This window comes from Manis javanica, chromosome 11 (assembly GCF_040802235.1).
Source record: "Manis javanica isolate MJ-LG chromosome 11, MJ_LKY, whole genome shotgun sequence".
NCBI classification, from domain to species: Eukaryota; Metazoa; Chordata; class Mammalia; order Pholidota; family Manidae; genus Manis; species Manis javanica.
In genome coordinates this window covers 111,221,745-111,246,017 of record NC_133166.1, presented here as the reverse complement: position 1 = coordinate 111,246,017, position 24,273 = coordinate 111,221,745, and the positions used below count along the sequence as shown (strand labels likewise).

Genomic DNA, 24,273 nt, shown 5'->3' with positions numbered 1-24,273 from the left:
GCAGGCTTGCCCTACCTGTGCCACCCAAACCCTGTCCACTCCGGCCCAGCTCAAAGGAGACTTTCGCTTTTGGATAACTGCAGCCTGGTGGCAGCACTCTCGGGGGCTGTGTGACCCGGCAGGGATGCAGGGGAGGACTACGGCAAGAGGGGCATCAGGAGCCCAGCCAGGAGATGGGCCCCCTGGGGGGTCAGGGGCCCTGCCCACTCTCAGATCAGCACCGGACCTCAGTGTCCACATCAGAGACAGGGAGGCGGGTCTGGGCTCCCAGAGGGATCTCACCCCCTCTTCCAGCATGCTCACACCCATGCTGCACGGCTGGCCTGCCTTAAAGTCCTCATGCTCCCAGGGGTGCTGATGTTACAGGCCACCCCCTCACATGACTCCTGCTCAGTGTGCCACTGCCAGGGATGGCCCCGCAGGTCGCCTGCTCCGATTTGGGGCTGACAGATGGGCAGTCGGGCACCTGATGCAGGGAGGCACTCAGCCAAAGCGGGGCACACCACCCATCTGGAGCCCAGCTGTGGGCCGCAGCTGACGTTGGCCTCGGCCCCTCCCAGCAGGGGTGGGACCCTGCGGCTCCAGGAGGCGGGGCCCCTGCAGTGGGGGTCAGGGGCTGGCAGGTCACTGCTGACCCCGAGGGGGCCTCAGGACTCCAGCAAAGCTGCCCACTCCTCCAAGTCCCTTGAGTCTCAGTCTCTCCCACTGCCCACCACCATGGCACCTCCATGGGACCTTCGGCAGCTGCTCAGGGGACTCTGGGTGGGCTTGGGTGGTTGACCCAAGGCTGATGCTGAGTGGGCCCAAAAACCAGGCAGGTAAGTGCACCTGCCCTGGAGGAGCAGTCGGCCAGCAAACAGAAGGAACCAAGTCCAGGAGGGCCGCTGCCAGGCGGGTGGAGCCAGGGGGCTGGGGTCAAAGCCTGCTGGGGGCCCTGGGGACATCGGCTCTCAGCCATGCAGTGCGGGAGCGGGTGTAGACAGAACACACCTCATAGCATCTCTGCTGAGGGCCTCCCTGCAAAGGAGAATCTGGCCCAGGCTCCCTGCATAGCAGGCACCATCTTAGACTATATTAACGGAGGTTGAGCCCCTAGAAGGAGGGAGGGGATGGTTCCAGTGAACGCTCCCTGGTCAGACCGCTGGGTTCTGCTCTAAGCATAAATGGGCGGCCTACAGCAGCTCTCTCTGGGGAAAGCCAGGACGGCGCCATGGGGGACGGGTACCCGCGGAAGGGCCAACAGCTGAGCTGTCCCACGTCCTTCAGGTGATGGATGGCGTGAGCACGGGGCGGCAGGGCTCACGGCAGGGCCTGAGATAGCCACCATCTGGGGAAGTGGAGGTGTGGCGCCCGCAGCCAGGAGGGGGCAGCAAGCCCTTCTGTGGACCATTGGCTTAGCTGGCAGGGCTGAGGGGGAGGGCGTGCCCACCAAGGAGACTGGGCAATGTGGTGCTCCCACGACCCGGGGCCCCCAAAGGCTTAGGTCTCTCATAGAGGTCACAGTTGTGGGGTCCAGGGGTGTGGTTGCCACAAAGGGCTCCCCGTTTTCCTGTCTGCATGCCCCCTACCCATGCCCCAGCCCTGCAGGGCCCCTGGGCCAAAGCCCCAGATGAGCTGGAAATGGGTCAAACATGGCCAGGACCAGGAACCTGGCACCGAGGCCACACCTGAGCTGGTGTCACTGTGGACCCTGCAGGGAGGTGGGTCCTGCCCCACTTGCTGACCGAGGGCACTGATGTAGGTGTGGGAGGGGGGCTGCAAAATCTGCTTAGGAGCCCCATGAACAACCAGAGTCTCAGGCCGACTAGGAGGGACAGTCCGGGGGTCCTCCGCGCACCCCAGCCCCGTCTGCTGGCAAACCAGTCCTCCCTCCAAGAAAAGGCACGCTCACACATGTGTCACCTCCATGTGACTTGCTGGCATGCATCATCTTATATGCCAGCCAGTGTGGCTCTGGTTGCTTGGTGCTGGGGAGGGGCACACCTGACATGCATGGGGGAGACGAGGCCCTGATCCCGCTGGACCCACTTTCAACAACCCAACCCCGTGCTTACCCCTGGGCATGTGAGGTCTGCGGAAATCCAGCACCCAGCTTTCCCAGGGGTCCCACCAGGCATGTTCCACCTGGACTGCCCCTGAAGCCAATGCTGGGCCCAACTGGAGCACGGTTTTTGCATGGCACCCACCAGCCCAGGACCAAGGAGATCACAACCAGGTGCCTGCTGCCCACACTTCCCGACCCTGCCCTTCCCTGGAGTCTGGGGGTGCCCCAGGCAGGTCCTCCTGTCCAGAGGCTGAGGCAGCAAAGCCAGGCTGGCCCAACTTTTGCCCATCCCCTCTAGGCTGGCGCATGGCGTGTGGGGGCTACAGAACGCGGTCCCTGCCAGAGGGCCCCAGGGGCAGGAGGCCACTGGAGACAAACGCCCCAGAGCCACCCTCCCCAGCTCCACCTGCCAAGGGCCAGGGGTCACAAAGTGTGGCGGAAGACGCTGACTGGCACTGGGAGGCTGGGGCATCGACTTGGGGGTTCAGCCCAATGCCTGTGCAGAGAGGCCTGCAGATGGGGATCTCTGACGTGAACGTGGGGACCGCAGCGCCCACCACTGGCGTCTCCGTCCGGCCGTTTCAGGCCCTCCGCCTCCACCTGCACTCCGGTCATCACGCTCCTCAGCAGGGGGTGCTGTCACCCACCCGCAGCACGGAGGGCGCGGAGGCTCAGCTTGTTTGCTGCGTGGCCCCAGGGGGCTCTGGGCTGGCGGAAGCCCTGCGGCACCATCCCAGAACCGGCCTCGGGCACAGGCCCGGCCGGATGTCCCCCCGGGACTTGCAGAAAGACTCCCCTCCCCAGCGCCCACTGCCCAGTGCCCACTGCCCAGCGCCCACTGCCTCTTCCTGGGCGTGCCTTTCATTTGGGCTCAGCTAGAGAGAAGTGTGATCACAAGTCTGGGTCAAAATAACTGAACTTCAGCCAAGAACCAGCTCTCTCAAATACAAAATCTGGAAGGCACGGTCCAAGGGCCACCATACAATGTACAATTCTACTGCTCCTCCTTAATACCCAACGGGCTTTGGACCCCACAACCTGCTCCCGGCCTGTCCCGGGGGGCAGGGTGAAGCCGCCGTTCCTAACCCCGCTGGAGTCTCTCCTGCAGGGAGTGAGGCTCCCGGACTTGGGGCGTGGGCCCCGGAGCCGCCCTCCGCTCCTGGCCAGGCAGCGCCTCTCAGGGCCCTCCCGGCTCCCGCAGCCTTAACCCCGTTCTGCGTGCCCAGCGTCGGTGAGCAGTCCCGGCTTCCTCCCCAGCGCCCAGATCTGGGGGGCCCCACTACCAGAAGCCGCTGAGGACTCATGAAGAGGGGAACAGGCACCCCGGAGGAGGGAGAAGGCAGACTGCATGCGGGTCTGGCCGCACGGGCCCTCTCGGTCCCCCAGCGTGGGGCTTCCAGAGGGCTGGGCTGGCTCCTACACGGCAGGGAGGCGGAAGGCTCACCAGGCTCCCAGGAGACGGGCTCTGGGGCTTCCGCCACAATTGGAGTTGCACAGAGGGCCTGGCTTCACCCGCGTGGAAGGTGGATCCTCCGATAAACCGCAGACCCCCCGCCTGCTGGCCAGCTCCTCATTCTCACTTAGAAGCCGCTCTCCCTGAAGAGCACCCCCCACCCCTGGCCTGCCTCCTGCCCTGTTCGGGGGCTGGGAGATCTTAAGTCTTGGAAGCAAAACAGACCCCAGGAGTTCAAATGCTCTGTTCCCTGCCTTCTGTCCATTCCACAGATGCAGCAGCCGAGGCCCCTAGAGCCTCGGTTACTGTCCAGGGCCATGCGGCTGGTGAGTGGGCTTCATCTGGAGGCTGAGGGGGCTGCCCACACCTTCTGTTCTCAGAGCTGGGAAACCCTCCACCTCCTTGCCAGACCCCCCTTCCTGGGCCTGCTGCCTTCAGGAGCCCAGGTCCCCCTCAGTCTGACGCGCTGCCCTCTTGTCCCCACCCCCAGGTCCTGCACACAGTGGGCCAGCATGGGCTGCAAGAACCAGCTGTGGCTGACTCCTGTGACCTGATCATTGAGCACCTACTCTGTGCTGTTCTGCAGCCTGACCCCACAGGTTTTCCGACGTGGGCAAGGGGCTGCCTGCATTTTTCCCGGCCGAAGCCACCAGACTCTTGCCTGGCTCTGGGCCCCTCCCTTCAGCCTCCATCTTACTTACCCTCTGACCCACTGAGGGCAGCTGCTGGGGTGGGGGAGCCTAGCCTTCTGCTCCCTTCTGGGACGACCCTGGTAACCCCAAGTCACGGCCTCCACCTGCCCCGCCCCGGTGGTTTATGGGGAAACTGGTTGTGTCAGAAGTCATGTGTCTGGCAGGGAAAGTGATCTTGCCAGTCAGGCGGGAACAGGCTGGCACAGGGCTGAGCACCCGCTGCGTCCTGCCACGGTGGGGACAGTCCAGGACGGTGGCCAGACACCTCGTGGATGTGGATGTGGTGACCCAGCCTGCAGGCCCCCAGGCCCTGCCACCAGCCCTCTTTGCTCACTGTACCTTCAAGCCCACCATCCTGGCCCCGAGCAAACTCCTGGTGAGGAAGCATCAGTGTGACATCGGCCCGGCCCCTGAGACACGGGGGACCCCACTGAGGGCCCCCAAAGAGATCAAAGGACAAAGGAGGGAGAAACAAAAACACGTCCACATACTTGGTTGCATGTGCGTGACAAGGAGAGAAGCAGCCCAGACACCCACCAGCTGGTGAGCAGATAGGCAGATTGGCATCCATCCGCACCACGGAATACTATGCAGCCAATAAAAGGAATGAAGCATTGGAATGTGCCATCACCAGGAATGAAGTGCCAGCAGTGGTGACTTTGGGTAATGGACACTTTCTTTAGAAAAGCTCAAATTTTCATGTCATCAAATTTCCATAGATCACCTTTACGGGGGCCAGTGCCCCCAGCAGACCCTGGCTAGTCCCGAGGTCTGTGGCACTGACCCTGGACGCTCTCACTAGGAACATGGTCAGCTCTCTGGACCCCGTTTTACAGATCCCAAAGCAGGGGCTGCTCAGACCCAAATCCTGCCACATGCGGATTGCCCAGTGGAGTCACTGAAAAGTGGGGAGGGGTGCAGAGACCCCCAGTGGCTCTGGGCCCCCAAGGCCAGGTGTCCCCGAGACACCAGAGCTAAGAAACTACCCCCAGGAAGAGGTGAGAAGACAGGGCTTGTCCTGGAAGTTCTGAGACCTAAATTTGGTCTGTTCCCTGACACACAGTCACACTGCGAAATGACAAGTTCCAAGGCACGAAGCACTACCCGGCACCTCGTGAGCAGCAGGTGACAGCTGGAAACGAGGCCGAGAGTGACGGGGGATGGAGCGACTGCTTGGGGCTGTCCTGGGTCACAGGTCCCTGTGCTTGGCATGGGCTTGATGCCCTCCAGGTCAGGTCCTGACAGCCCCCCGCCCCTTCCCCTACCCCTGCCCTCGGGAATGTATCAGAGGACCCAGCTTGCCAGTCAGGGCTCCCTCGCCCCCACTTCCTTAATGGTCCCCAAAAGCCTCCCTTTGGTTTCAAGGGACAGCCCACCCCAGTGGCTTCCCAGCCCCTCGTGGGGTCAGACCCTGTATCAGCCTGCCCGTGCGAGGGGCGCAGTCCTGAGCCCACACAGCCACCCACTCCAGGCTGTCCTCTCAGGCTGGGACAGGAGGTCTGACACCCCACCCCTAAGAGCCGACAGAGGTCAGTCAGAGGGGACTGAAGGCTGGCGGGCTTCCCCTGGCCCCGGGGAGGGCAGAAGGCTCGGCTGCTTCCTCCCCCAGAGGCGAGAAGTGACGCAGGAACCTCGGGGCCCCACATCACCAGCAGAGGCAGCAGTGGGGTAGGGGCTTCACGGGGTCCTGAGGTCCTGAGGCCCCTTGAAGAGAGCTAACACGTTTCCCCCAAGAGGGGGCGTATGAGGGGCCTGGGCAACCGCACGGTGGCTATTGAAATAGACATGTATTTTTTCAGCCTGGAGGCCAGAAGAGCAGAATCAAGGCGTGGGCACTGCTGGCTCCCTCCGGAGGCTCCGGCAGGGTCCTTCCTGCCCCCAGGGCTTGGGGCTGCCAGCGCTCCTGGGCCGTGGCCAGCCTCAGCCTCATCTTTGCATGGCTCCTCCTGTGTCCGCGTCTCAGACCTCCCTCTCCTTCCCCGTACAGTCCCTGAGTCTAGGGTTGACCAGACCAAGACCTCCACTGCAGGCATGTCAAAGCCCTAATTCCCAGGAAGGCCACACGCACGCGTTCTGGGGCTAGGCCTCAGGCACACCTCTTTGGGGGCTGCCATTCAACTCACTGCAGGGTTCTGGAGCGCCCAGCCCAACAGGGACCTTGAGGCGGGGGTGCGGGCTGCCACATTGCTGCCATCCACAGGAAGGTTCATAGACCTCCCCTCTGTCCACAGGAAGCCCACCCGGCCACGGCCCAGGACATCCACCGTCCCAGGGCGCTGCGCTGGGGGTATGGAGGAGACATCACAGACTGGAGCCCTCAGGCCTGGAACCAGCAGGGGCGGAGTGCTGCTTACAGCACGTGCACCCTTTGCAGAGCCTGAGGCCAGGCCGGGCAGAGTCCCAGGGCCCGCCAACCTGCTGGAACTGCCGACCATCACACACTTTGTCATTGGAGGACGGTCACACCACTCCCCCCATGGGGCAGGTGGGCTGGGGGATACCTGGGGCCCAGTCCCCAGGGGCAGCCCTTCCTGTGAATCGGGGCCACGCGCCTTCCATGTGTGCCACGCCAGCCCCAGCAGCCTCTACCCCAGGGCAGAGGGCCAACCCTCTGGTCTCTCTGCTGCCTCCATGGAGGGAAACCCCTGATGGTCACCCAGAGCTCATGGGTCAGTGGGATGAGCAGGTGTGCTCTCTCCGGAGGGTGGAAAGGGGTCTTTTCAGTGGGTCCCTCTAAGGATCTGGGGGATCCTTGAGAAGTGAGGGTAAGAGAGAATGCTATTGGAGGTCCAGCCTGAGAGGAGGCTGGGACGCCCCCACAGGCATGGCCGCGGGCCCGGCACCTGGGTTGGTTCTGGCTGCCCTGCCTGGCACTGGGTTTCTGCTGCAGCATTGCTGAGCTGCCAGCATGCCCCGGCGTGTGCCCTGGGTGACGGGGAGGCTTCTCTCTGGGAGGGGGGTGCCCTGGGGGCACCTCCAGGGCTTGGGAGAGCGCTACTGGCCTGTAGAGCCTGTTCTAGCACGGGGCACAGACTGGGCATCAGGTGGCGTGGAGCCCCCTTCCCTGGGGGACCTGCCGTCTCTCCTTACTCCTGTGCCCCCACGCCCAGTCCTGCCACACCTGGCTGGTTTTGTGAGGGTGGAGGAGCCTTGGTGCTTACAGTGCCCCCATCCCCAACACTGGGCACTCCCTGGAGAGGGGATAGGGTGCCTGGCTGAGGCTGGGGGAGGCCGGTGGCCGGGAAGGGTTTGGGCCCCAGCTCTGCCCCAGGGATCATCTGGGCCTCCACTGTGAGTCGGCATTGCTATGAGCCAGCAGAGCCGTCACCAGGCTGAACATAAGAAGTCGGAGATGCTGAGCCCCAGGGGACTGAAAGGAGGCCCTGCTGGGCCTTGCAAGGGGTAGGTGGCCCGAGGGCATGGAGTGGGGGGAGGCAGGGGGTCCTGCCTTCCCCGGGCCCCAGTTCTGCCAGCCCCTGGTGAGTGCCAGTGATGCTTCCTGGGAAGTCCGACTGGCTAGGTGTGCATTCATCAGGCGCTCAGTGATGGGACGGGACCGGGCTGACCAACTAGTGGACTTTCACCTTCAGAGTTGTTCCCTGGGCCAAGAGCGGAGTGGGGGAGTCTGTGGCCCACAGGCCCACGGGGACACTGCCAGGCAGGGAGGAAACAGTGCCCGGATTCCCCCCAGGGTCTTTTGGAAGGGTGGGCTCCACCCCACCAGGAGCTCCTCAAGGTCACGATGGGTGTCCCAGGCGTCACCTCCAGAACCCTCCCCATTGCCTGCTGCTGTCCAAGGCTGGCAGTGGGGCCCTGCATGTGGAAGACCACGGGGCCAGTCCTGGGAACCCTGCACAGACCTGGAGGGCTCAGGGGGAGCCCTGACCTGCCGGTGACACAGCTCTGCTGTGTGGGTGTCTCCCCGGCAGTTATAAAGGCAGGTGACAAAGGAAGAAATGGGGTGGAGGGGAGTGGGGCCCCGAGGGTCTATTTTGGATCCGCATTCAGGTAGGTGAGAGGCAGCTGCGTCTGCCCAAGGGGCCTCACCTACAGGGTCCTCTCTGCTGTTGTGAGGTGACATTGCCATCACACAGGGTGAAAAGGAGAGGCTCAAAGCTTTGGCGGGATTAAAGGGAAGATTTCGTAAAAGCCTTAAAATGAGAGAAGAAATGAGAACGACATTAGAGATCCGGCCCCCCAAATAAGGCTCAGAGTTTAAGGCTGAGAACAAGCCAGGCGCCCCTGAGGAGATGGACAGGGTGGCAACTGGAGGGATCCGAGGCTCCCCCAGGGCAGAAGCCAAAGGACCCTCACCCCTCCCTGAGGTAGGGAAGGTCAAGGGCAGGAGGTGCCTAAGACTCAGCCAGCTGGGGGCAAGCAGGCAGAGCAGCCAGGGGCCAGGCCCGCCCCAGAGTGGGCTGCAGCCTCCACAAGGTGTGGACCCTGGCTCAGCCCAGCCTGGCGCCCTGCACACGGCAGAGCCGCCTGGGGACTCTCCTGGCCTGCGTCAGCTGCTCCGGCATGGTGAGCTGGCCCTCCCAGCCGAGCAGGCTGTGCGGCTCACAGCAGCCCCTGCAGGTCAACAGTGCCAGCCCAGGGTGCTGTGCCCAGTTCCCACAGGTGTGGGCCGGGGGCGGTCACCCTCTCCAAGACCTCCTCTTCCAAGCGTCCTGCCCCGCCGGGCAGCCTGGAGGAGGCGTGATGGCGGGCTCAGTGACGCCAGGCTCAGTGACGGCAGGGCCTGGGTAACACAGCCTCTCCCTATGCTCCCCACCATCACTACTGCCAGAACTCTGCCCCTCGGCCCTCGCCCGCCCACTGAGCTGCAGCCTGGCGTCCCGGCTCAGAGCCCTGCAGGCCGTGGGGGGCGGTGCTCTTACGCACATTTGCCAGGTGCACATGGCAGCCTCACCCAGACTCCGTTTTACATCCTCTGTGACCCCACCAACAGGAGGAGAGGCGGGGTGCTGCCCAGAGCTGTCCACCTAGGGTCACCAGAGCCCCTGGCTCGGCTCCAGCCCCCATGTCAGTAGCCCCCCAAGGTGAGGGCAGCCTCCCACTCCCTTTGTTCCTCTTTGATCCTCAAAACGACCCACTCCTCGCTGACCTGTCAAGAGGTGGTTGCTGCCCTGGCCAGGTGCCAGGCAGCTGGGGGCACAAGCCAGCCTGGTCATCGCCCAGTGAGCTAAGTGCCAGGTGCTGGCACACACAGCTTTAGGTCTTTGCACATCCCTTTCCACCCTGAGTATTCATCCCTCCTTCCTCAGCACACACAGATGCGTACACACACACACACACACACACACACGCAGACACATATGTGCACACACAGCAAATTAGGGGTGATCCCGGCATCTGAACCCAATCAGCTGCCATTTCCCAGTAGCATTGCCCCAGGGTCCTCTGAGGGCCCTGCTGGCCGGGCGTCAGTGCCCTGGGATCTGGGCAGAAGGGGCTCCATTGCTACGGAACAGTGTGCCCAGGCAGCCCCCCTGAGAGGGCAGCAAGGCCTTGCCCTCGGGAACCAGAATCCCACGGCCCTTGGGAAGGATACGGGGCCATTTCCCCTGTGCTTTTTAAAGACAGCTCTTTTTAAGGAATGTTTTTGGTTTCTAGGTAAACACACATGATGCAATCAAAGCTGCTCCCTCCCCAGGTTCCCTCTGCAGGGCCAGGGATGAGCTGAGAGCCCTGCAGCCCCAGCTGGGGAAGAACCAGAGGTCCTCAGAGGCACTGTGATGATCAGCCCAGAGTGGGCATGCCCAATGCCCAGGTGTGGCTAAAGCCTTAGGAGGGTGCATGGGCCAGGAGGGGCTCTTGTCTCAGGGACAGGTCAGGGGCTAGGAGGCCAAGATTGCCGTCTCTGGACTCCTGGACACCAGGGCCAGTGGTGTGTGCCCAGCAGGTGCGGCACTGTGAAAGCTCACTGGACAATCACTGGTGCTGGGCGGAGCAGGACACCCCCCTCCCCTGTGGAGTGGGCTTCCCCAGTGGTTGCACCCAGCATTCGCTACCATCTCAGCCCCGACTGCCTGGGCACCTTGTCTGTCTGGAAGCCTCAACAACCTTGTCTGCAAAATAAGGCAGCCCCCCACCCCACACCCAAGACTGCTGGAAAGAGGATGTGACTGGTCTGTGATGTCACCCCATGTTCCCAGAACTGCATCCCCTCCCATCACCCAGCTCTTAACGGTGTCCTTTTTGGAAGTAGCATCCAGCTCCCAGCCATTGCCCTCTGTGGCCCCCTCCCCGGGTGCACTGGATGGAGGGGGGCCCCCCAAATTTATGTCTACATCCAAAGCCCCGGGACTTGTGGATGTGACCTTCTTTGGAAATAGGGCCTCTGTTGATGTAACCGAGTGAAGATGAGGCCACACTGGAGAAGGGCTGATGACATGTCCTTATAGGAAGAGAGCAGGACACACAGAGACACAGGAGACGCCCGGTGACAATGGAGGCAGAGGCTGGAGGGCACAGCCACAAGCCCAAGACACCGGAGAGCCCAGAGGCTGACAGGCAGGAAGGACCCTCCCCTGGAGCCTGCAGGCCGGCCCTGCCCACCCCTCATTTTGGACTCTGGCCCACAGAACTGGGACAGGATCAGTTTCCATTTTAAGCTGCCCTGTGTGTGTTCCTTGGTCACAGCCACCCTAGGACACCCACCCCGGTCTCAAAGCTGAGAGCAGACTGGGCTGAACAAAGGTGAGTGGCTGCTCCCTCCCTCTGCCCCCAAGGATGGGGCTGAGGACCCTCTGCCTCGGCCTGTGCCTGGGAGGACAGGGATGGTGGCCCCGCATGAGGCTGACCTGGCTGGCCCTCGCAAACACGTGGACCGTCCCGCCCGTTCCCCACCCAGGCGCACACAGACCAGCCCTCTGCCCTGCTCCCCACGAGAAGTGGGGCTGAGGAGAAGCCCCAGACGGGCACTGCAGCCCCTCCTCCAGAACCACCAGGACTCAGCACCTGCCAGCCTGGCCCCCGGGAGGGGTCTCCAGGGTCCCAGCAGCAGGCCCCCTATCCCATTCCCCACCCTAGCGGGGGCCTGGCTCTCCAGCCCCCCGGGGCGGCCTCCGGAGCAGACTCGGACTGTGTGCATCACCTGTGTTTCCTGAAACGCAGAGGTTCAGCGTGGTGTCAGTCATCACCGGCCTCCGGGAGACAGCCTCTCTCGTTTACATCCTCTTTTAGCCTCCTGCCTACGTCAAGGGGGGAGAGTCCGGGTCTTCAGCGCAGTTCCGTCACCCCTAATCTCTCTGTTCCCAGGGTAGGGCTGCCTCCCAGCAAAGCGGCCGGGGACAAAATGAACTCCTCAGGCAGAGCGCCCGAGAGCTACGAAGTAGTAAATGAAACCCATGTGTGCTCATCCCCCCTTCTTACAGCTCCTGCTGGGTATTACAAGTGGTACGATTTTCTCACTGCAGCAATGACTTAAAGTTTCTTCTAGGTAGAAATTTACTTAAGTAAAAATAAATCAGTGGATTTAAAAAGCCACGTGTTAAAATAATAGTATTGGCGGCAAAGGGCACAGCCACACAGCAAAGGCGGTCTGGAAAAGGTGGAAGCTGCCAGTGTGGGGCCCCATCCTGGCCAGCAGGCCCTGGGCTCCCTTCAGCTAAGAGCGGACTGGGACCCGGCCTTGGCTGTCATGGGCTCCTCATCCCAGGATCCCACCCAGAGCAGCTTTTTTCAAAAACCTCTTTTGACTATAAAATACAATGTAAATACACAAAACCACAGAGATGCTTGGCTTTGAGCTTTTCTAGACAAACACTCTATGACAGCGCCCAGGTCCAACACCCGAGTGGCCCGGCCACCCAGAAGCCTGTCCGGGGGGAGCCCTGGTCACTGCCCCGCAGCCCGCCCACATGAGCCTGATCCTAATTCCTTCTTCATGATTTCACCTGGGGTCCGACCTGAGTGTGTTGCCCACTTGCACACATCTACCTGTAAGTCCCTGACCTGCGTTCCCTCCCCGCTCTCCCTTCCCGTGCATCTGAAACACCAGTGTCTGCCCCACGAGGGGCTTCTGGACTAGCTGGGGCTGTGCCACTGGCTGGGCAGCAAGGCGTGGACCGTCTCGGAGCCCGCTTCCACGCCCGGAGACAGTGCTGCCCGGTGGCTGGCAGCTTGTCCTGACTTGAACAGAACAGATGTCTGTATCGCATGCTGAGGGTCTAGGTTCCGGTGGGTGCAACCTGTTGGCAGTTGCTTATAACCATGAGCGTCCCCCTGGGATTTTGAACTTGAATGCAGAACACAGTCAAGCACACAGAAAGAAAAAAGCCTCCAAGCATCCAGGTTCAGCATCAGACAATGTCTCCATTTGCCAGCCTGCTCAGGACTCGCTGACACATTTCAGGCCCTCCTTCAGCGCTGACTTACTGTCGCATTGCACGCATTTCTAACAACCCTACGCATCTGGTTTCCTAGATGAATGGACTAGAAGCAGAAACAAGTTTTTTAAAAAAGGAAATAATTGAGACCCCTCCAACAAGTTTAAGGAAAGGAGTCGGGGGCCATTTAGTACAGGGACAAATCAGCCTGGGGAGGGCACTGTGGCTCCAGGGCAGCAGGTGTCACGCCAACATCTCGGGCAGGAGACCCTGTCGTGAGCTGGTTCCAACCCTAGGCCTGTCTCAGACTGGTGGGTGACTATGGGCAGGTGTCTTCCCCTCTCTGAGCCTCAGTGTCCCCATCTGTAAAATGGGTATAGCAGACCTTTCTACGTAGTTGTCTTAAGGCTTAAAGATGTCATTTTAAAAGCCTTCAACAAAATGCTAATCGTTATTAAAGTTCATCATTGTTATGACCCAAGTTGCCATGAAAAGGGTTAAATTGTTTCTTATTTATAACTTAAGATTGTAAAGCATGGTATGTTAAATGCATACTGGAAAGATTTCCACCGGATATGTAATGTTTTTAGAGGTCTGGTGCTTAGCAAGGTAAGCCGCCCCCCCTCAGGGAAAGACCCCTGTGGCCTGAAGGAGTGGGTCCCGGAGGCCAAGCATTCCCCGAGGCTATTTCTACTGCAGCCAGAGGCATGACACTCCAGGCCTGGGCCTGGGAGGTGAATGGCCATGTAGGGGGAACAGGGAGCTGGAGATAAACAGCATGTCCCTTGTGCTTTCGAGATTTAAAAATAAACTGAAAAGCAGACCAGTTTAAAAATAATGAGCAGGGCAGGAAGACAGCCATTTGCCAATGTGTCTTCCCCTTCCCATTTGTAAAACCACGGTTTAAAAACCGACTGCCAGCCAGGCTGCTGCCCTGGTGGACAGAGGGGGCAGGAGCTGGCGGAGTCCCCCCAGTAGGGCCAGTGGTGGCCCCCAGTGGCTCCAAGAGTGACAGACAGACAAAAAGAGTTCCTTTCCCTTTTCACTGTGCTTGGAGTTCTCGGCAGGGCAGCGCTCGGAGAGCGGAGGCTCCAGACCTGGAGGCCACAGGAGGCCAGCCCTCCCTGGGGTCCCCTCCTCTTCCTCCCACACACTGCAGGCTGCTTTAACAGCCTCTGGCGGGGCTGCGGATTCTGGGGAGGACCCCCAGCCAACACTGTAGAGGGCAGGGCAGGGCAGACCCTGGCAGGTTCTGAAGGCTTGGCACTCGTTGCCAGCACAGAAAGGGCAACAGACCCCTTCTCCACCCAGCCTGAAGGAAAGCCCACATTTGGCTTTCAAAGGGCCACTGTGGGGGTTGTTTGCTTGAGCAGACCCCTGTGCAGTAGAGACCGGGAGGCGGGTCTGGGCCTGGGGTGCCAGCACCCAGAGAGGAGGGCCAGCGGGGCGGCAGGGCCCAATGGCAGGGCTGTGCTGGCCCCACAAGCACTGGGCAGCTTGCCTGGTGGCACCTCCCACCCACAGCAGGAGCTCAGACCCAGGGAAGTGACGGCTGCTGTGTGGCTGACGCCCGTGCAGGGTGCAGGCCTCCAGCTCCAGCCCAGGTGAGGGCGCAGAAATGCTGGCTGGGCCAGGGCACCCGGGCAGATATAAAACAGCTAAGACTCAAGAGAGGGAAGCGGAAAACATTTCCACACATTGACGAGCAGGAAGGGTTCTGACCACCCCGGAATTCTGCTCCTGCAGGCGTGCAACGGGAACAACGCAGAATGGCAGCCTGGGGCTCCCCAGATGGGCCTTCCCGCCACGCTGGGGGCTAGGGCCTCCCACTAGCCTCTGTGATGGCTGACCTGTGTTCCCCAAGTTCCTCTGCTGGAGTCCTGACCCCCAGCACTTTAGAGTGTGAGTGCACTTGGAGGTGGGCTGGTGGGCTCTTTACAAAGGTGATTAAGGTGAATGAGGTCACAGGGTGGCCCTGATCCCATAGGACTGGGGTCCTTATAAGAAGAGGAGATCAGGACAACATGGGTGGAGCTGGAGGGCATTATGCTCAGTGAAATAAGCCAGGCGGAGAGAGACAAGTACCAAATGATTTCCCTCATCTGTGGAGCATAACAATGAAGCAAAACTGAAGGAACCAAACAGCAGCAGAATCACAGACTCCAAGAAGGGACTAGCGGTTACCAAAGGGGAGGGGTGGGGAGGGTGGGTGGGGAGGGAGGGAGAAGGGGATGCAGGGGTGTCATGATTGGTGCACATGGTGTGTGTGGGGTCACGGGGAAGACAGTGCAGCTCAGAGAAGACAAGCAGGGACTCTGGCATCTCACTGCACTGATGGGCAGTGACTGCAGTGGGGTATGCAGGGGGCGCGATAATATGGGTGCATGTAGTAACCACAGTGTTTTTCATGTGAAACCTTCATAAGAGTGTGTATCAATGACACCTTAATAAAATAAAAGAAAGAAAAGAAAAAGAAGAAGAGGTGGTCAGGACACAGACACGTGCAGAGGGACGGCCACGTGAGGACCCAGGGAGGGGACGGCGTCCGCACGCCCAGGAGAGGCTCCGGGGAGCCGGCCCTGCCCACCCCGGGTCTGGGCCTCCAGCCCCAGGCCCGAGAGCCGGTACATTACTGCAGTGTGAGCCCCTGTCCCCAGGACTAGCAGCCCCAGCTGACCACACACCCATGCAGCCAGGGGTCCCTGCGATGGCCGGTCAGCACCAAGCACCTGTGGGAGAAGGGGCATCTTCCTGGCCACATCTTGGGGGTGGGGGAGATGGAGCTTCTCTCCCAGGACGGATGCCTGGCACAGGGGCCCAAATCCTGCCTGGGCCAGTGCCTAGCTGGCAACTGTGGACGCTCCCAGGCTGTCCCTGGCATGCAGACAGCTGGTGTGCCAGCGTCCTCCATGGTGCTCTGTATCTGTGCCCCACAGACCCATGCCGGGGTGGCCCCTCCTGCCTGGAGTTCTGCTTCCAGGCACAGCCATGTGGCACACCGCAGTCAGGGCCTGGGCCATCGCCCGCCCCCCTCTCCCCCCACCCCCATGCCCCATCTCTGGCCCGGCAGCAGTGCGTTTTCACCCGGGGCCCTCTGTGCTGTAACTGGCTCTGAGCAGAGCCTGCAGGCCCCTCAGCAGGGCCCGCCCTCCCTGCCAGGCCAGTTCCAGCCCACTTTACTTTCCAGCTTTGCTGAGGTGTATTTGGCAAATGAAATGGTAAGACATTAAAGTGTACACGTCAGGACGGTTTGATGCACCTACACGGTATGGGAGGTCCCCTTCCCGCCCTTTGTAGTTGACGCGGCCATCACCTCACACATTTATCTTTTATCTTGGTAAGAACACTTATGTCACTCTCAGCATATTTCAATTATACGACACAGTGTTTGTGATCCTCTATAGTCACCATGTTATTTACGTTTCTTGTTTGCAACTGATAGGACATGCTGGTCACTGAGAAGCCCGTGTACATCTCTGCACTGTGTGCCCTTGGGAGCCGGGGCTTGGCCTGCAGCTCCGGGCTGATGGCAGGGCGGGGGCAAGACCTCCCCTGCAGTGGGACATGAGAGCCTGAGATCCTTCCGGTCGGAGGGAGATGGCTGGGGCCCCCAAGGCCAGGACAGTCAACAGACCTGCTAAGAAAGTTGTCTGGACCCCAGACAGTGTGGCTGGACCTCAACCTGCCAGGAGACACAGCCCCTGCCCACCACCCTGGCCCGGGTCCTGGGAGGGTGCTCAGTGTACGAGCTCTGTGACTTAAGCTCAGTAACCCACAGTGCAGCCATGTGTCCTTCGCTCCATCTGCTCAAGCAGAAAGGCCGACTCCCCCAACCCCTGCATCGCTGGGGCGTCAAGGGCAGCCCTGACCAGGCCCACCCCCGAGGAGCTCCAGCCTATGAGGCCAAGAGACGCAAACACAAAATCACTCCAGGGATAAAATGGAAACAACCCGAATGTCCCCTGACCAGAGGATGGAAATAAACTGTGACTTATTTATAGAAAGCAAGGAAAATGGACAAGGGGCGGTCACTCGTAACTGTACAGCTCAAAGAAGTTGCAAAAGGCTGCGTCTCTGTATTTTTGCAATTTCTCTGTAAATCTAAAATTATAATAAGGGAAGGCCACAGAGGGTACATTAGCAGGCATATAACTTTTGCCATAAAGCCAGAGGAGCTTGCATCTGTTTGTGGAGTCAACCATTCAGAGTGAGAGCATAAAAACAGCGCCGGGATGTCAGCCTGGAGGCCCTCCAGGCTGGATGTGGGGGCGCAGGGAGGGTGACCAGGACCCCGCGCTGTACTGGGTCCGTCAGCTCTTAAACCTGAGGCAAACAGAGCTTCAGATGTTCCGAGCTTGCTAACGTGGGGACAGGTTTTATTCCTTTGTGTGGTTCCTGTGTTTAAATGTTTCACAATCATTAATCATTAATCAAAGTTTCATCTGATAAGGAGATGGTCCCCCTCTCTCCCAGAGCTGAGTGGCTTGGCAGAGCCTAAAGCAACAGACTGGGGGGACCCAGCCCTCGCTGCGGGAAGATCGCCCTTCAAACCTGTCCTCTGGCCTGGGAGGCCCAGCTGTGAGGGTCCATCACACAGAGGAGAAAATTGAGGGACTTACCCAGGCCCTTCGGCTAGTGAAGTGTCAGGGTGTGCGGGGGATTCGAACTCAGTCTGCAGACCCACATTCTAACCACCATGCCACAGACTCCCCCCACCACCCGAAGCCAGGAGCAGCTTTCACAGGGGCAATGTTTACAGACCAGGGTATACAGCTTACTGAGCTCCTGCAACCGACCGGCTGCCTCTGTGCAGAACAAAACACTGAAACCAAGCAAACAGAAGCAGCTGCTCACTGGCCCCCCCCCACAAGTGATGTCTCCACAGTGAGGGGAGAGGAGCCGGGGCTTGGGGCTGGAGAAGCCAGAGCCAGCACAGGGAGACCCGCCCCATGTGACAAAGAGCAAGGCCAGACAGGGCTGACGCGAGCTCATGCAGGGTCACCCGGAGACCCCAGGCTCCACAGAGAAGCGGCCGGGCAGCAGCGGGGCTGCCCAGCATCTGGTATTGGCTGGCCTGGGTGCTGAGTCAGCGCACCGGATGGAGCCCAAGGAAGGGCTTTCCAGGCAAGGGAACAACATGCACTGAGGCAGGGAGGTGCTGAGGCAGAGAGGTGCAGGCAGCCTCCCCTCCTTTCCACCACCGGACAGCGCCTGACAGAGCAGAGCAGAGGCGGCCTTGCCCAGGCTTGAGAAACTCACTCCCCTCCCATCAGCAGGGAGGCTGTGCACTGGAAAGAGGGCAGCACATTGGCACACAGGGCACGGTGGTGGGGTGGGACCTGGGGTGCACAGCCTCAAGCCTAGAGCACATGCTCCTAGCAGCTCCTTTCCACCACACACCCAGGTTGCACACTGAAACTGCCCCTCAGAGGAGACCACCTCTGTTCCCTCTCCTGGGAGCCTCCGTGAGCTAGCCAGCCGGGCCAGCAATGATGACCCGATGGCCACTTGGATGGACCAGCCACAGGCCCTGCAGCCCGGCAGTCTCACTCTCGGGATTGCTTGTTCGGGCTAAACGTTTATATTTCTGGGGCAAGGTGGCATCTTCTCATATATCCCAAACCCTCCCAGCCCTGTGGGACCAAGTGCCAGCTCTCTTCCAGGCAGCCCTGGCCTGCCCTGCAGGGACCTGCCCTTCTGGTGGGTGGCTGCGGTTCAGAGCCAGCACTGAGGCCTCAGAGCTGTCCAGTGTGGGTGGGCCAGAGGGACAAGGGCCCCCTCCAGAGCGGGCTGCTTTCTGGCTCTGCTCCAGGAGGCCACAGGGTGGCATGTGGTTCTGTATGGCACAGAGGGTTTTGTTGGACTGTCCACGTCAACAGCCTGCTTTCGGGTCGGAGAGCCATCTGCCTGTCCTCCTCCAGGAAGGCAGTGGGGGGAGAGAAGGAAATGGCCATTCCCTCCAGCAGCAGGCTGGACCCAATGACACGTAGGAAGGTTCTCAGGGCCGCACGTGGGTGCCTGAGTTGGGGGGTAAGGGGGAGAGAGACCCCCAACCATTCTGTCTCTGAACAGTTAGTGGAAACTTTACTCTGTATAAAGCTCGACGAACTTGAGGATATAAACCAGCTGGATGGGCTGGACCCGAGCCCTCTGCTGACCTCTGGCCTCAGGCAGAGTGTTTCTTAGCTCCTGGCCCAGCAGCCCCGGTGCACGGGAGCCCCGGCCCAACCACTGGGAGTGGGCGTGTGGACCCCAGGACGTCAGGGGTCCGGGAGCCTCAGGGGGAGCCTACAGGTGGGAAAAGGCCCAGGGATGCAGCACAATGACCCCACCTTGCTGGGGCCCCAGTCCCCTCCCCTCTCCAGTGGGAGCTGGGCAGTCCCTGTGAAGCCCTGGGCTGACCACCCTCAGCCTGAGTGTGGGGAGGGCTTGGGGGACAGACTCTGAACCCAGAGAATGAACCCCAAGCAAGGCCCTACTGGCCCTTCCCTCCTCTGGGTGAGCTTTCACCCAGGAGATGGGCGCCATCTAAGGCCAGCTGGGGGCTGGGGGGGTGCAGTCCGGGGTGTGGCAGTGACTCTCACTAGACTTCTGGCTCATTTAGGGCTCTAATGAGAAGTCCCAGCTACCCCCAGCTCACTCCCAGCATGCCTAAGGCCCTACTGTGCGCCTTGCCTTGGGCTGACAAGGAGGTCTTGTTCCTACCCACCAGGAGCTATGCCAGTCACCCACAGGCGGCCTGTGTGTATCCGATGCGCAGGTATAAGGCCATCTCCTGACCCCTCACTGGACTGCCGTGGGCTCGGATTTAGATGGGGAAATGGAGTTTTAGGCGGTGACGTAACCAATGGCCCCAGCGCTGGGGTGGGGAACCCCTGAGCCGTCCTCCTCTGCCAGGACCCCCAGTCCATCGTGATACCTGACCCCATCAAGCCTTCAGACCTCCACCCAGCCTCTCCTAGTCTGGAAGCCCTGGGGTTTGTACCAGGGCGCTGGGGCTTGGGCCAGCCGGGCGTGTGCGTGGCTCCAAGCCCAGGCTGAGCCACCGCCTGACCGCAGGGCGCAGCCCGGGCCCTGCAGAGGAGGCTGGCGGGACCCAAGGCTCCCCTCTGCGAGCAGGGCTTGGCGGGAGGGACCTGCCGAGTCCGGCCCCGAGACCTGAGAGCTTAGCTCAAGGGCCCGTGGCAGAGTTGTGGGAACTGGCCCCCTGAGTCATCCCCGGCCGCGTTATCTCCTGACCCGCACCCCAGAGGCCCACCCCCAATGGTCCCCTGGGCGTGTAACGGCCTCCCCACATCGGGGTGGCTGAGAACTGGCAGCAAACGAGATGAGCATGAGAAGCTGACCGCCGCTGTCCACTGAGATCATAGCACCCGGTGCTTCTCGCAACGCAGAAAAGGTACAAAAACGCGCAAGGAACCAGGGCGTGCGGCTCCTCCGGGGCTCGCTAACCTGGCATGCACCCGCCGGCCGGCGCCCACCACCTCAGGCTCTGGGGGGCCGCGGTGGGGTGGGCGGGCTCCGTCCTGCGGGCGGGGCGCCCCTCCCTCGGGCCTGCCGGGAAGGGGCTCTCCCCTCTGCGCCGGCCCCGTAAGTGACGGCACCGCATTTACCCCAATAGGCGGGCACAACGCGGCCGGGATGGGACGCGCAGCCTCCGGCCCTCTGATGGACTCTGCCGCACGCACCCCAATAGGCGGGCAGTGCCGCCGCGCCGCCCCACCCCGCTGCTGCCGAGCTGCCCGGGCCCGTAAAGCGACCTCCCGCGCCGTATTCACCCCGATAGGCGGGCACACCGATGCCGCACCCCGCCGCAGGACCGCCCTTCTCGCGGGGAAGCGGCCGAGGACGCTGGTGGCTGCGGCAGGCTGCAGGGAAGGGACAGAGGCGCGCCCCTGCCTCTGGCCGCGCGCACCCGCGGGCTTTGCTCCCTTCCGGCGCCCCCCTCCTTCCTGGGGCCTGCCGCAGTGGAGGCGTGCCCTACCCCAGGTTTCCGAACTCCCCTGCGCTGGGACAAGGGAGCGTGCCCCCCGCCGCCCATGCTCACAAGGAGCAGCCTGACCAGCGGCCTGTGGAGTGGGTAACCCCGATGCCCTCCTGTTCTCATTAAACCTTGTAAAAATCTGTATCATTGGTCTGGACACTGTTCAGATATGGGGCCTCAACTTCCCCTTCCGTCCTTCGTTTCGACTAGGGTCAGAGGGGCGGGGCAGTCTAGTCCACTTCATTACCCCAAATAAAATAAGGTACTGTGCACACTGCTTCTACGTCAGGAATGACAGGGCTCCTGGGAAGAGCGGTCAGCTGAGTCCTCACCATCCTGGGACAGCAGAGAATGAGCTGGAGGGGCGTCCCACCTGCCAGTGCGGGTGAAGCCAGGCACTGGGGTGGGATGCAGGCTGGGGCACCTGGTCTCAATCCACTGGCTTTCTTGGGCAAAATCAATTTACGGCTTCACGCGAGCACAGAGCACCTACTGTGTGCCAGGCTCTGGGAATAGAGCCGTAAGCACCCGCTCAGGCAATGAGAGCCCACATGTGCTGACAGCGCCCGCGGTGTGTCTGGCTCTGGTTCAGCTGCTTTCCCCGATTCAATTAAACAAATATAAAACATAGATAATTTCAGATAGGGGTCAATATTGCTAGAAAAACAGGACACAGCTGCCTTAGGACAGACACTTTGGTCAGGAATGGGGGACATCTGAGTTGGGGTGTTAAGTGTTAACCCCGGCAGAGGGGATGTCAAGGGCATAGCCCAGGAGTAACAAAGGCCAGCCTGGGGCTCAGGCCCGGGGAGCAGGAAGGTGGGGGTGGGGCAGCTGACAAGGGCAGGCAGGGCCAGAGGGGCACAGAAAGGAATCTGGAACTACTCTGAGATCAGCCTGAATCACTAAGGACTCAAAGAGGGCAAGTTACGTGATTTTATATCTTAAATATCACACTGGCTATCACTGTGGCAGAAGGGCTAGGTGAGGCAATTATGGCATCCTACTGGATGCTAGAGTGGTCCCCAGGCCGGAGCCGGGGGCTGGAGGTACACAGGGGCAAGGCCTGGACAGAAGAGGGGATACAAGGCCCGCTTGGGAGGCTCAGGGGAGCCCTGGCCTGACATTTGCAACGAAAGCCCTGTGGGTCTCCCAGGCCCTCAGAGCTGGCCTACCAGGCCGCTGCTCACGGGCTCATCTGTCACAGGCTCCATGACCTAGGTAAGCTGGGCAATTCTCTGATGACCCTGTTCCTCCAGCAGGGGCCTGGCCAGGTGGTTCCCAGGCCCCTCCCAGTGGTCACTGAGCACCTTGTCCCCACATCCCAGGGATCTGTGATCCCCAACTTGGGGATTCCTGAAGCATTCCCAGGCTGCCCCACCCCTCAGTCCTGTGACATTCCTTACCTTGGATGGCTTATTCCCGCTACCTTGCTGGACAAAGAACTCTGAGCTGGAGTCATTGTGTCCCAGTCCCGAGCCACACAACAAGCCCTGGCTTTCACTGGGGCAGGTCCTGCCCACCCAGCTGGTGCCCACTCTCCTAAGCACAGATGCCAGCATGAGCCAACTTGACACGTGCGTGCACACGCTCCCCGGGGCCCTGGCTTGGAACCACAGTAACACTAAGAGAAAATGTCATCCAAAATCCAAATTTCTACTCAGCTGCCACCACCAAGCCCTGGGGAGGTTCCACTACCTGCTCACATTTCTCCCCGAATGAGCAGGCAGTGGGGCGAAGGTTGCCCAGCCAGCTAGGGCCAGCTGCACGTCCTCAGAGAGCTCAGCCTCTGGTTCTAAGTCCTGTTTCCTCAACCTGCAGGTTTGGTAGGTCTGGGGTGGATCTGGCAGCAAAAAAAATACCTGCTCCTTTGCACCTCCCAGGCTGCACGCCTGGCAGCTGTTAGGTCACAGCACTGTGCCTCACCACCCAACATAGGCCAGTGTCACCTGGGTCCCTGCCACTCCTGCCAGCAGCCCGGCAGTTGCCCCACGTGATCTGTGGGCCACAGGGTGGGAACTGCATCTGACAGCTCCCTTTATATCAGAATGACTGGGATCCTCTTGCCATGCCCCGTGCACCCCAGTGCTTGGCCCCCCTGAGTCTCGCGTCCTGGGTTCAGGCCCCATATATCCCAGCATAACGGTGAGCTGGGTCTGGACAGTTCAGGGCGGCTGCACACCTGTTGCATGAACGCGGAAGGGGCCTGCAACAAGCGTGTCACAGCCTCGGGTGAGCTCCCCTCCGTCTGTAAGTGTGCCTGCGAGCCCAAACCGGCTTAACCTCAGCATCAGCAGAAAGCCCACGTCCCAAAAACACAGCTGCCAGACACACCAACAGTCTCCAAGCCGCTGGCTTGTCATGGAGTTTTTTTTTCTTCTCTCAAGCCCAGCATGTCAGATAACTATCCCAGCTCGGGCGCTTCCAGGAAGAGAGATCTCAGGAGAGGAACTGGTCTCAGACATTCAAAGCATAGAAAATACAATCCTCAGGGGGTGGGACCGCATTAGGCATTCCGTAAGGAGACCTCTGAATTCATGGCCAGCTCGGGCTGGCCGGTGCCCTGCCCAGGAGGGAGGAGCTGCCACGTGGCATCCAGGAGGCACAGCCAGGTTCCACACCTACACACCTGGACCGGGGTCCCAGGCCCAGGCCTGGCCCATCTACTTTGTCACCCTTGCTAAACACAGCCTGGCACGGCAGACGAGGCCAACACTCAGGGCCTGCCTCCCTGGCACCCTGTGCCCTGCCGCACACACGTGCAGCAGACAATAGGAACCGCAGATCTGGAGCTTGAAGCCTGAAGAGGAAACGTCAGCAGCCCCTGGACTGCCTGCTGCCTGCAAAGCCTGCCAAGTTCAAGGAGCCACAAGGCCCCACACAGTCAAGGAAGTGGCTAAAAGCGCAGTGGACAGATCCCTCAGCCCACTATGGTTGGGGGCAGGGTATTTGCCGTCTGGGACCGGAATCCACCTGGGGCACAGACACAAGGCTGTACCCATCTGACCCAAGGGCTGTGCCCGTGTCCCAGCTGTGACTGTCACCGCCCCTGGCCTGGGGGCTGTACCCAGGGAGAAGATCACAGAGGTCGCCGGTAAAAGGCACCTTGAACAGGCTCAGGCAGACAGGCAATCACACATATCAATCATTTCTTGTGCAGACAGAGCAGTGAGTTAGTAAGACCCCAAGATGGCAAATGAGCAGAAATCCAGCCAGATGCTCCAGCGAGGCCAGGCCTGCCTCAGCCCAAGAATGGGTGGGGTCTGAGAAGCCCACCTCGCCCTGGGAGGGACCTGTCCCCGCCCCCAGGAGCCACTCCAAACCCTAACTCCAGCTGGCTTCTGACAGCAGACAGCCCAGCTGAAGGGGCGGGGTGGGGCGGGGCCTGGAGCCCAGGTGGGCGGAAGGGTCCCCAGGGGCTGCTGACACCCCCCCCCCCACGAACGTCCCACCCTCCTCTCGGCCAGGCAGCCCCCCACTCTGTGGGCACAGGCAGGGACCCTCGGAGCCAAGGCCAGAGCTCGGAGGCCAGACCCGGCACCCGCGCCGCGCACACCCGCCCCTCTCGTCTCGGACCCCCGGGCCGGGCTGCGCTGGCTGCCCGAACCCGGCTCCGCGGGCGGACGCACCCAGACGCCGTGCCTCCCGTCCCCGCTCCTTCAAGCCGCGTCCAGTGGGGCGCCCGGCTGCGCGGGCGGCTCCCCACGCCCAGGCCCCACCCGCGCGGGGCCGGCCCCGCGCCACCCGGGCTCCCGCTGCGACAGGCG

At 61.2% G+C, this 24,273-nt stretch overlaps 1 protein-coding gene across 5 annotated transcripts in view; it reads right to left on the bottom strand.

Annotated features, from left to right (window-relative positions):
- The window catches only part of OSBPL5 (oxysterol binding protein like 5), a 56,430-nt gene that overhangs the window by 31,817 nt on the left and 340 nt on the right, over positions 1-24,273 (bottom strand). For 2 of the 5 annotated variants that reach the window (XM_073217310.1, XM_073217311.1), the window contains exon 1: positions 11,289-11,457. The exons of 2 other annotated variants lie outside the window; for them this stretch is intronic. Coding sequence is in view for 1 of the 3 variants with exons in the window: in XM_073217309.1 (XP_073073410.1) it covers positions 20,301-20,654 (354 nt within the window). In the remaining 2 variants the exon portion in view is untranslated. Of the gene's footprint in view, positions 1-11,288; positions 11,458-20,300; positions 20,670-24,273 lie in introns of those variants that run through there. One more of the 5 variants, XM_073217309.1, reaches the window with a different exon arrangement.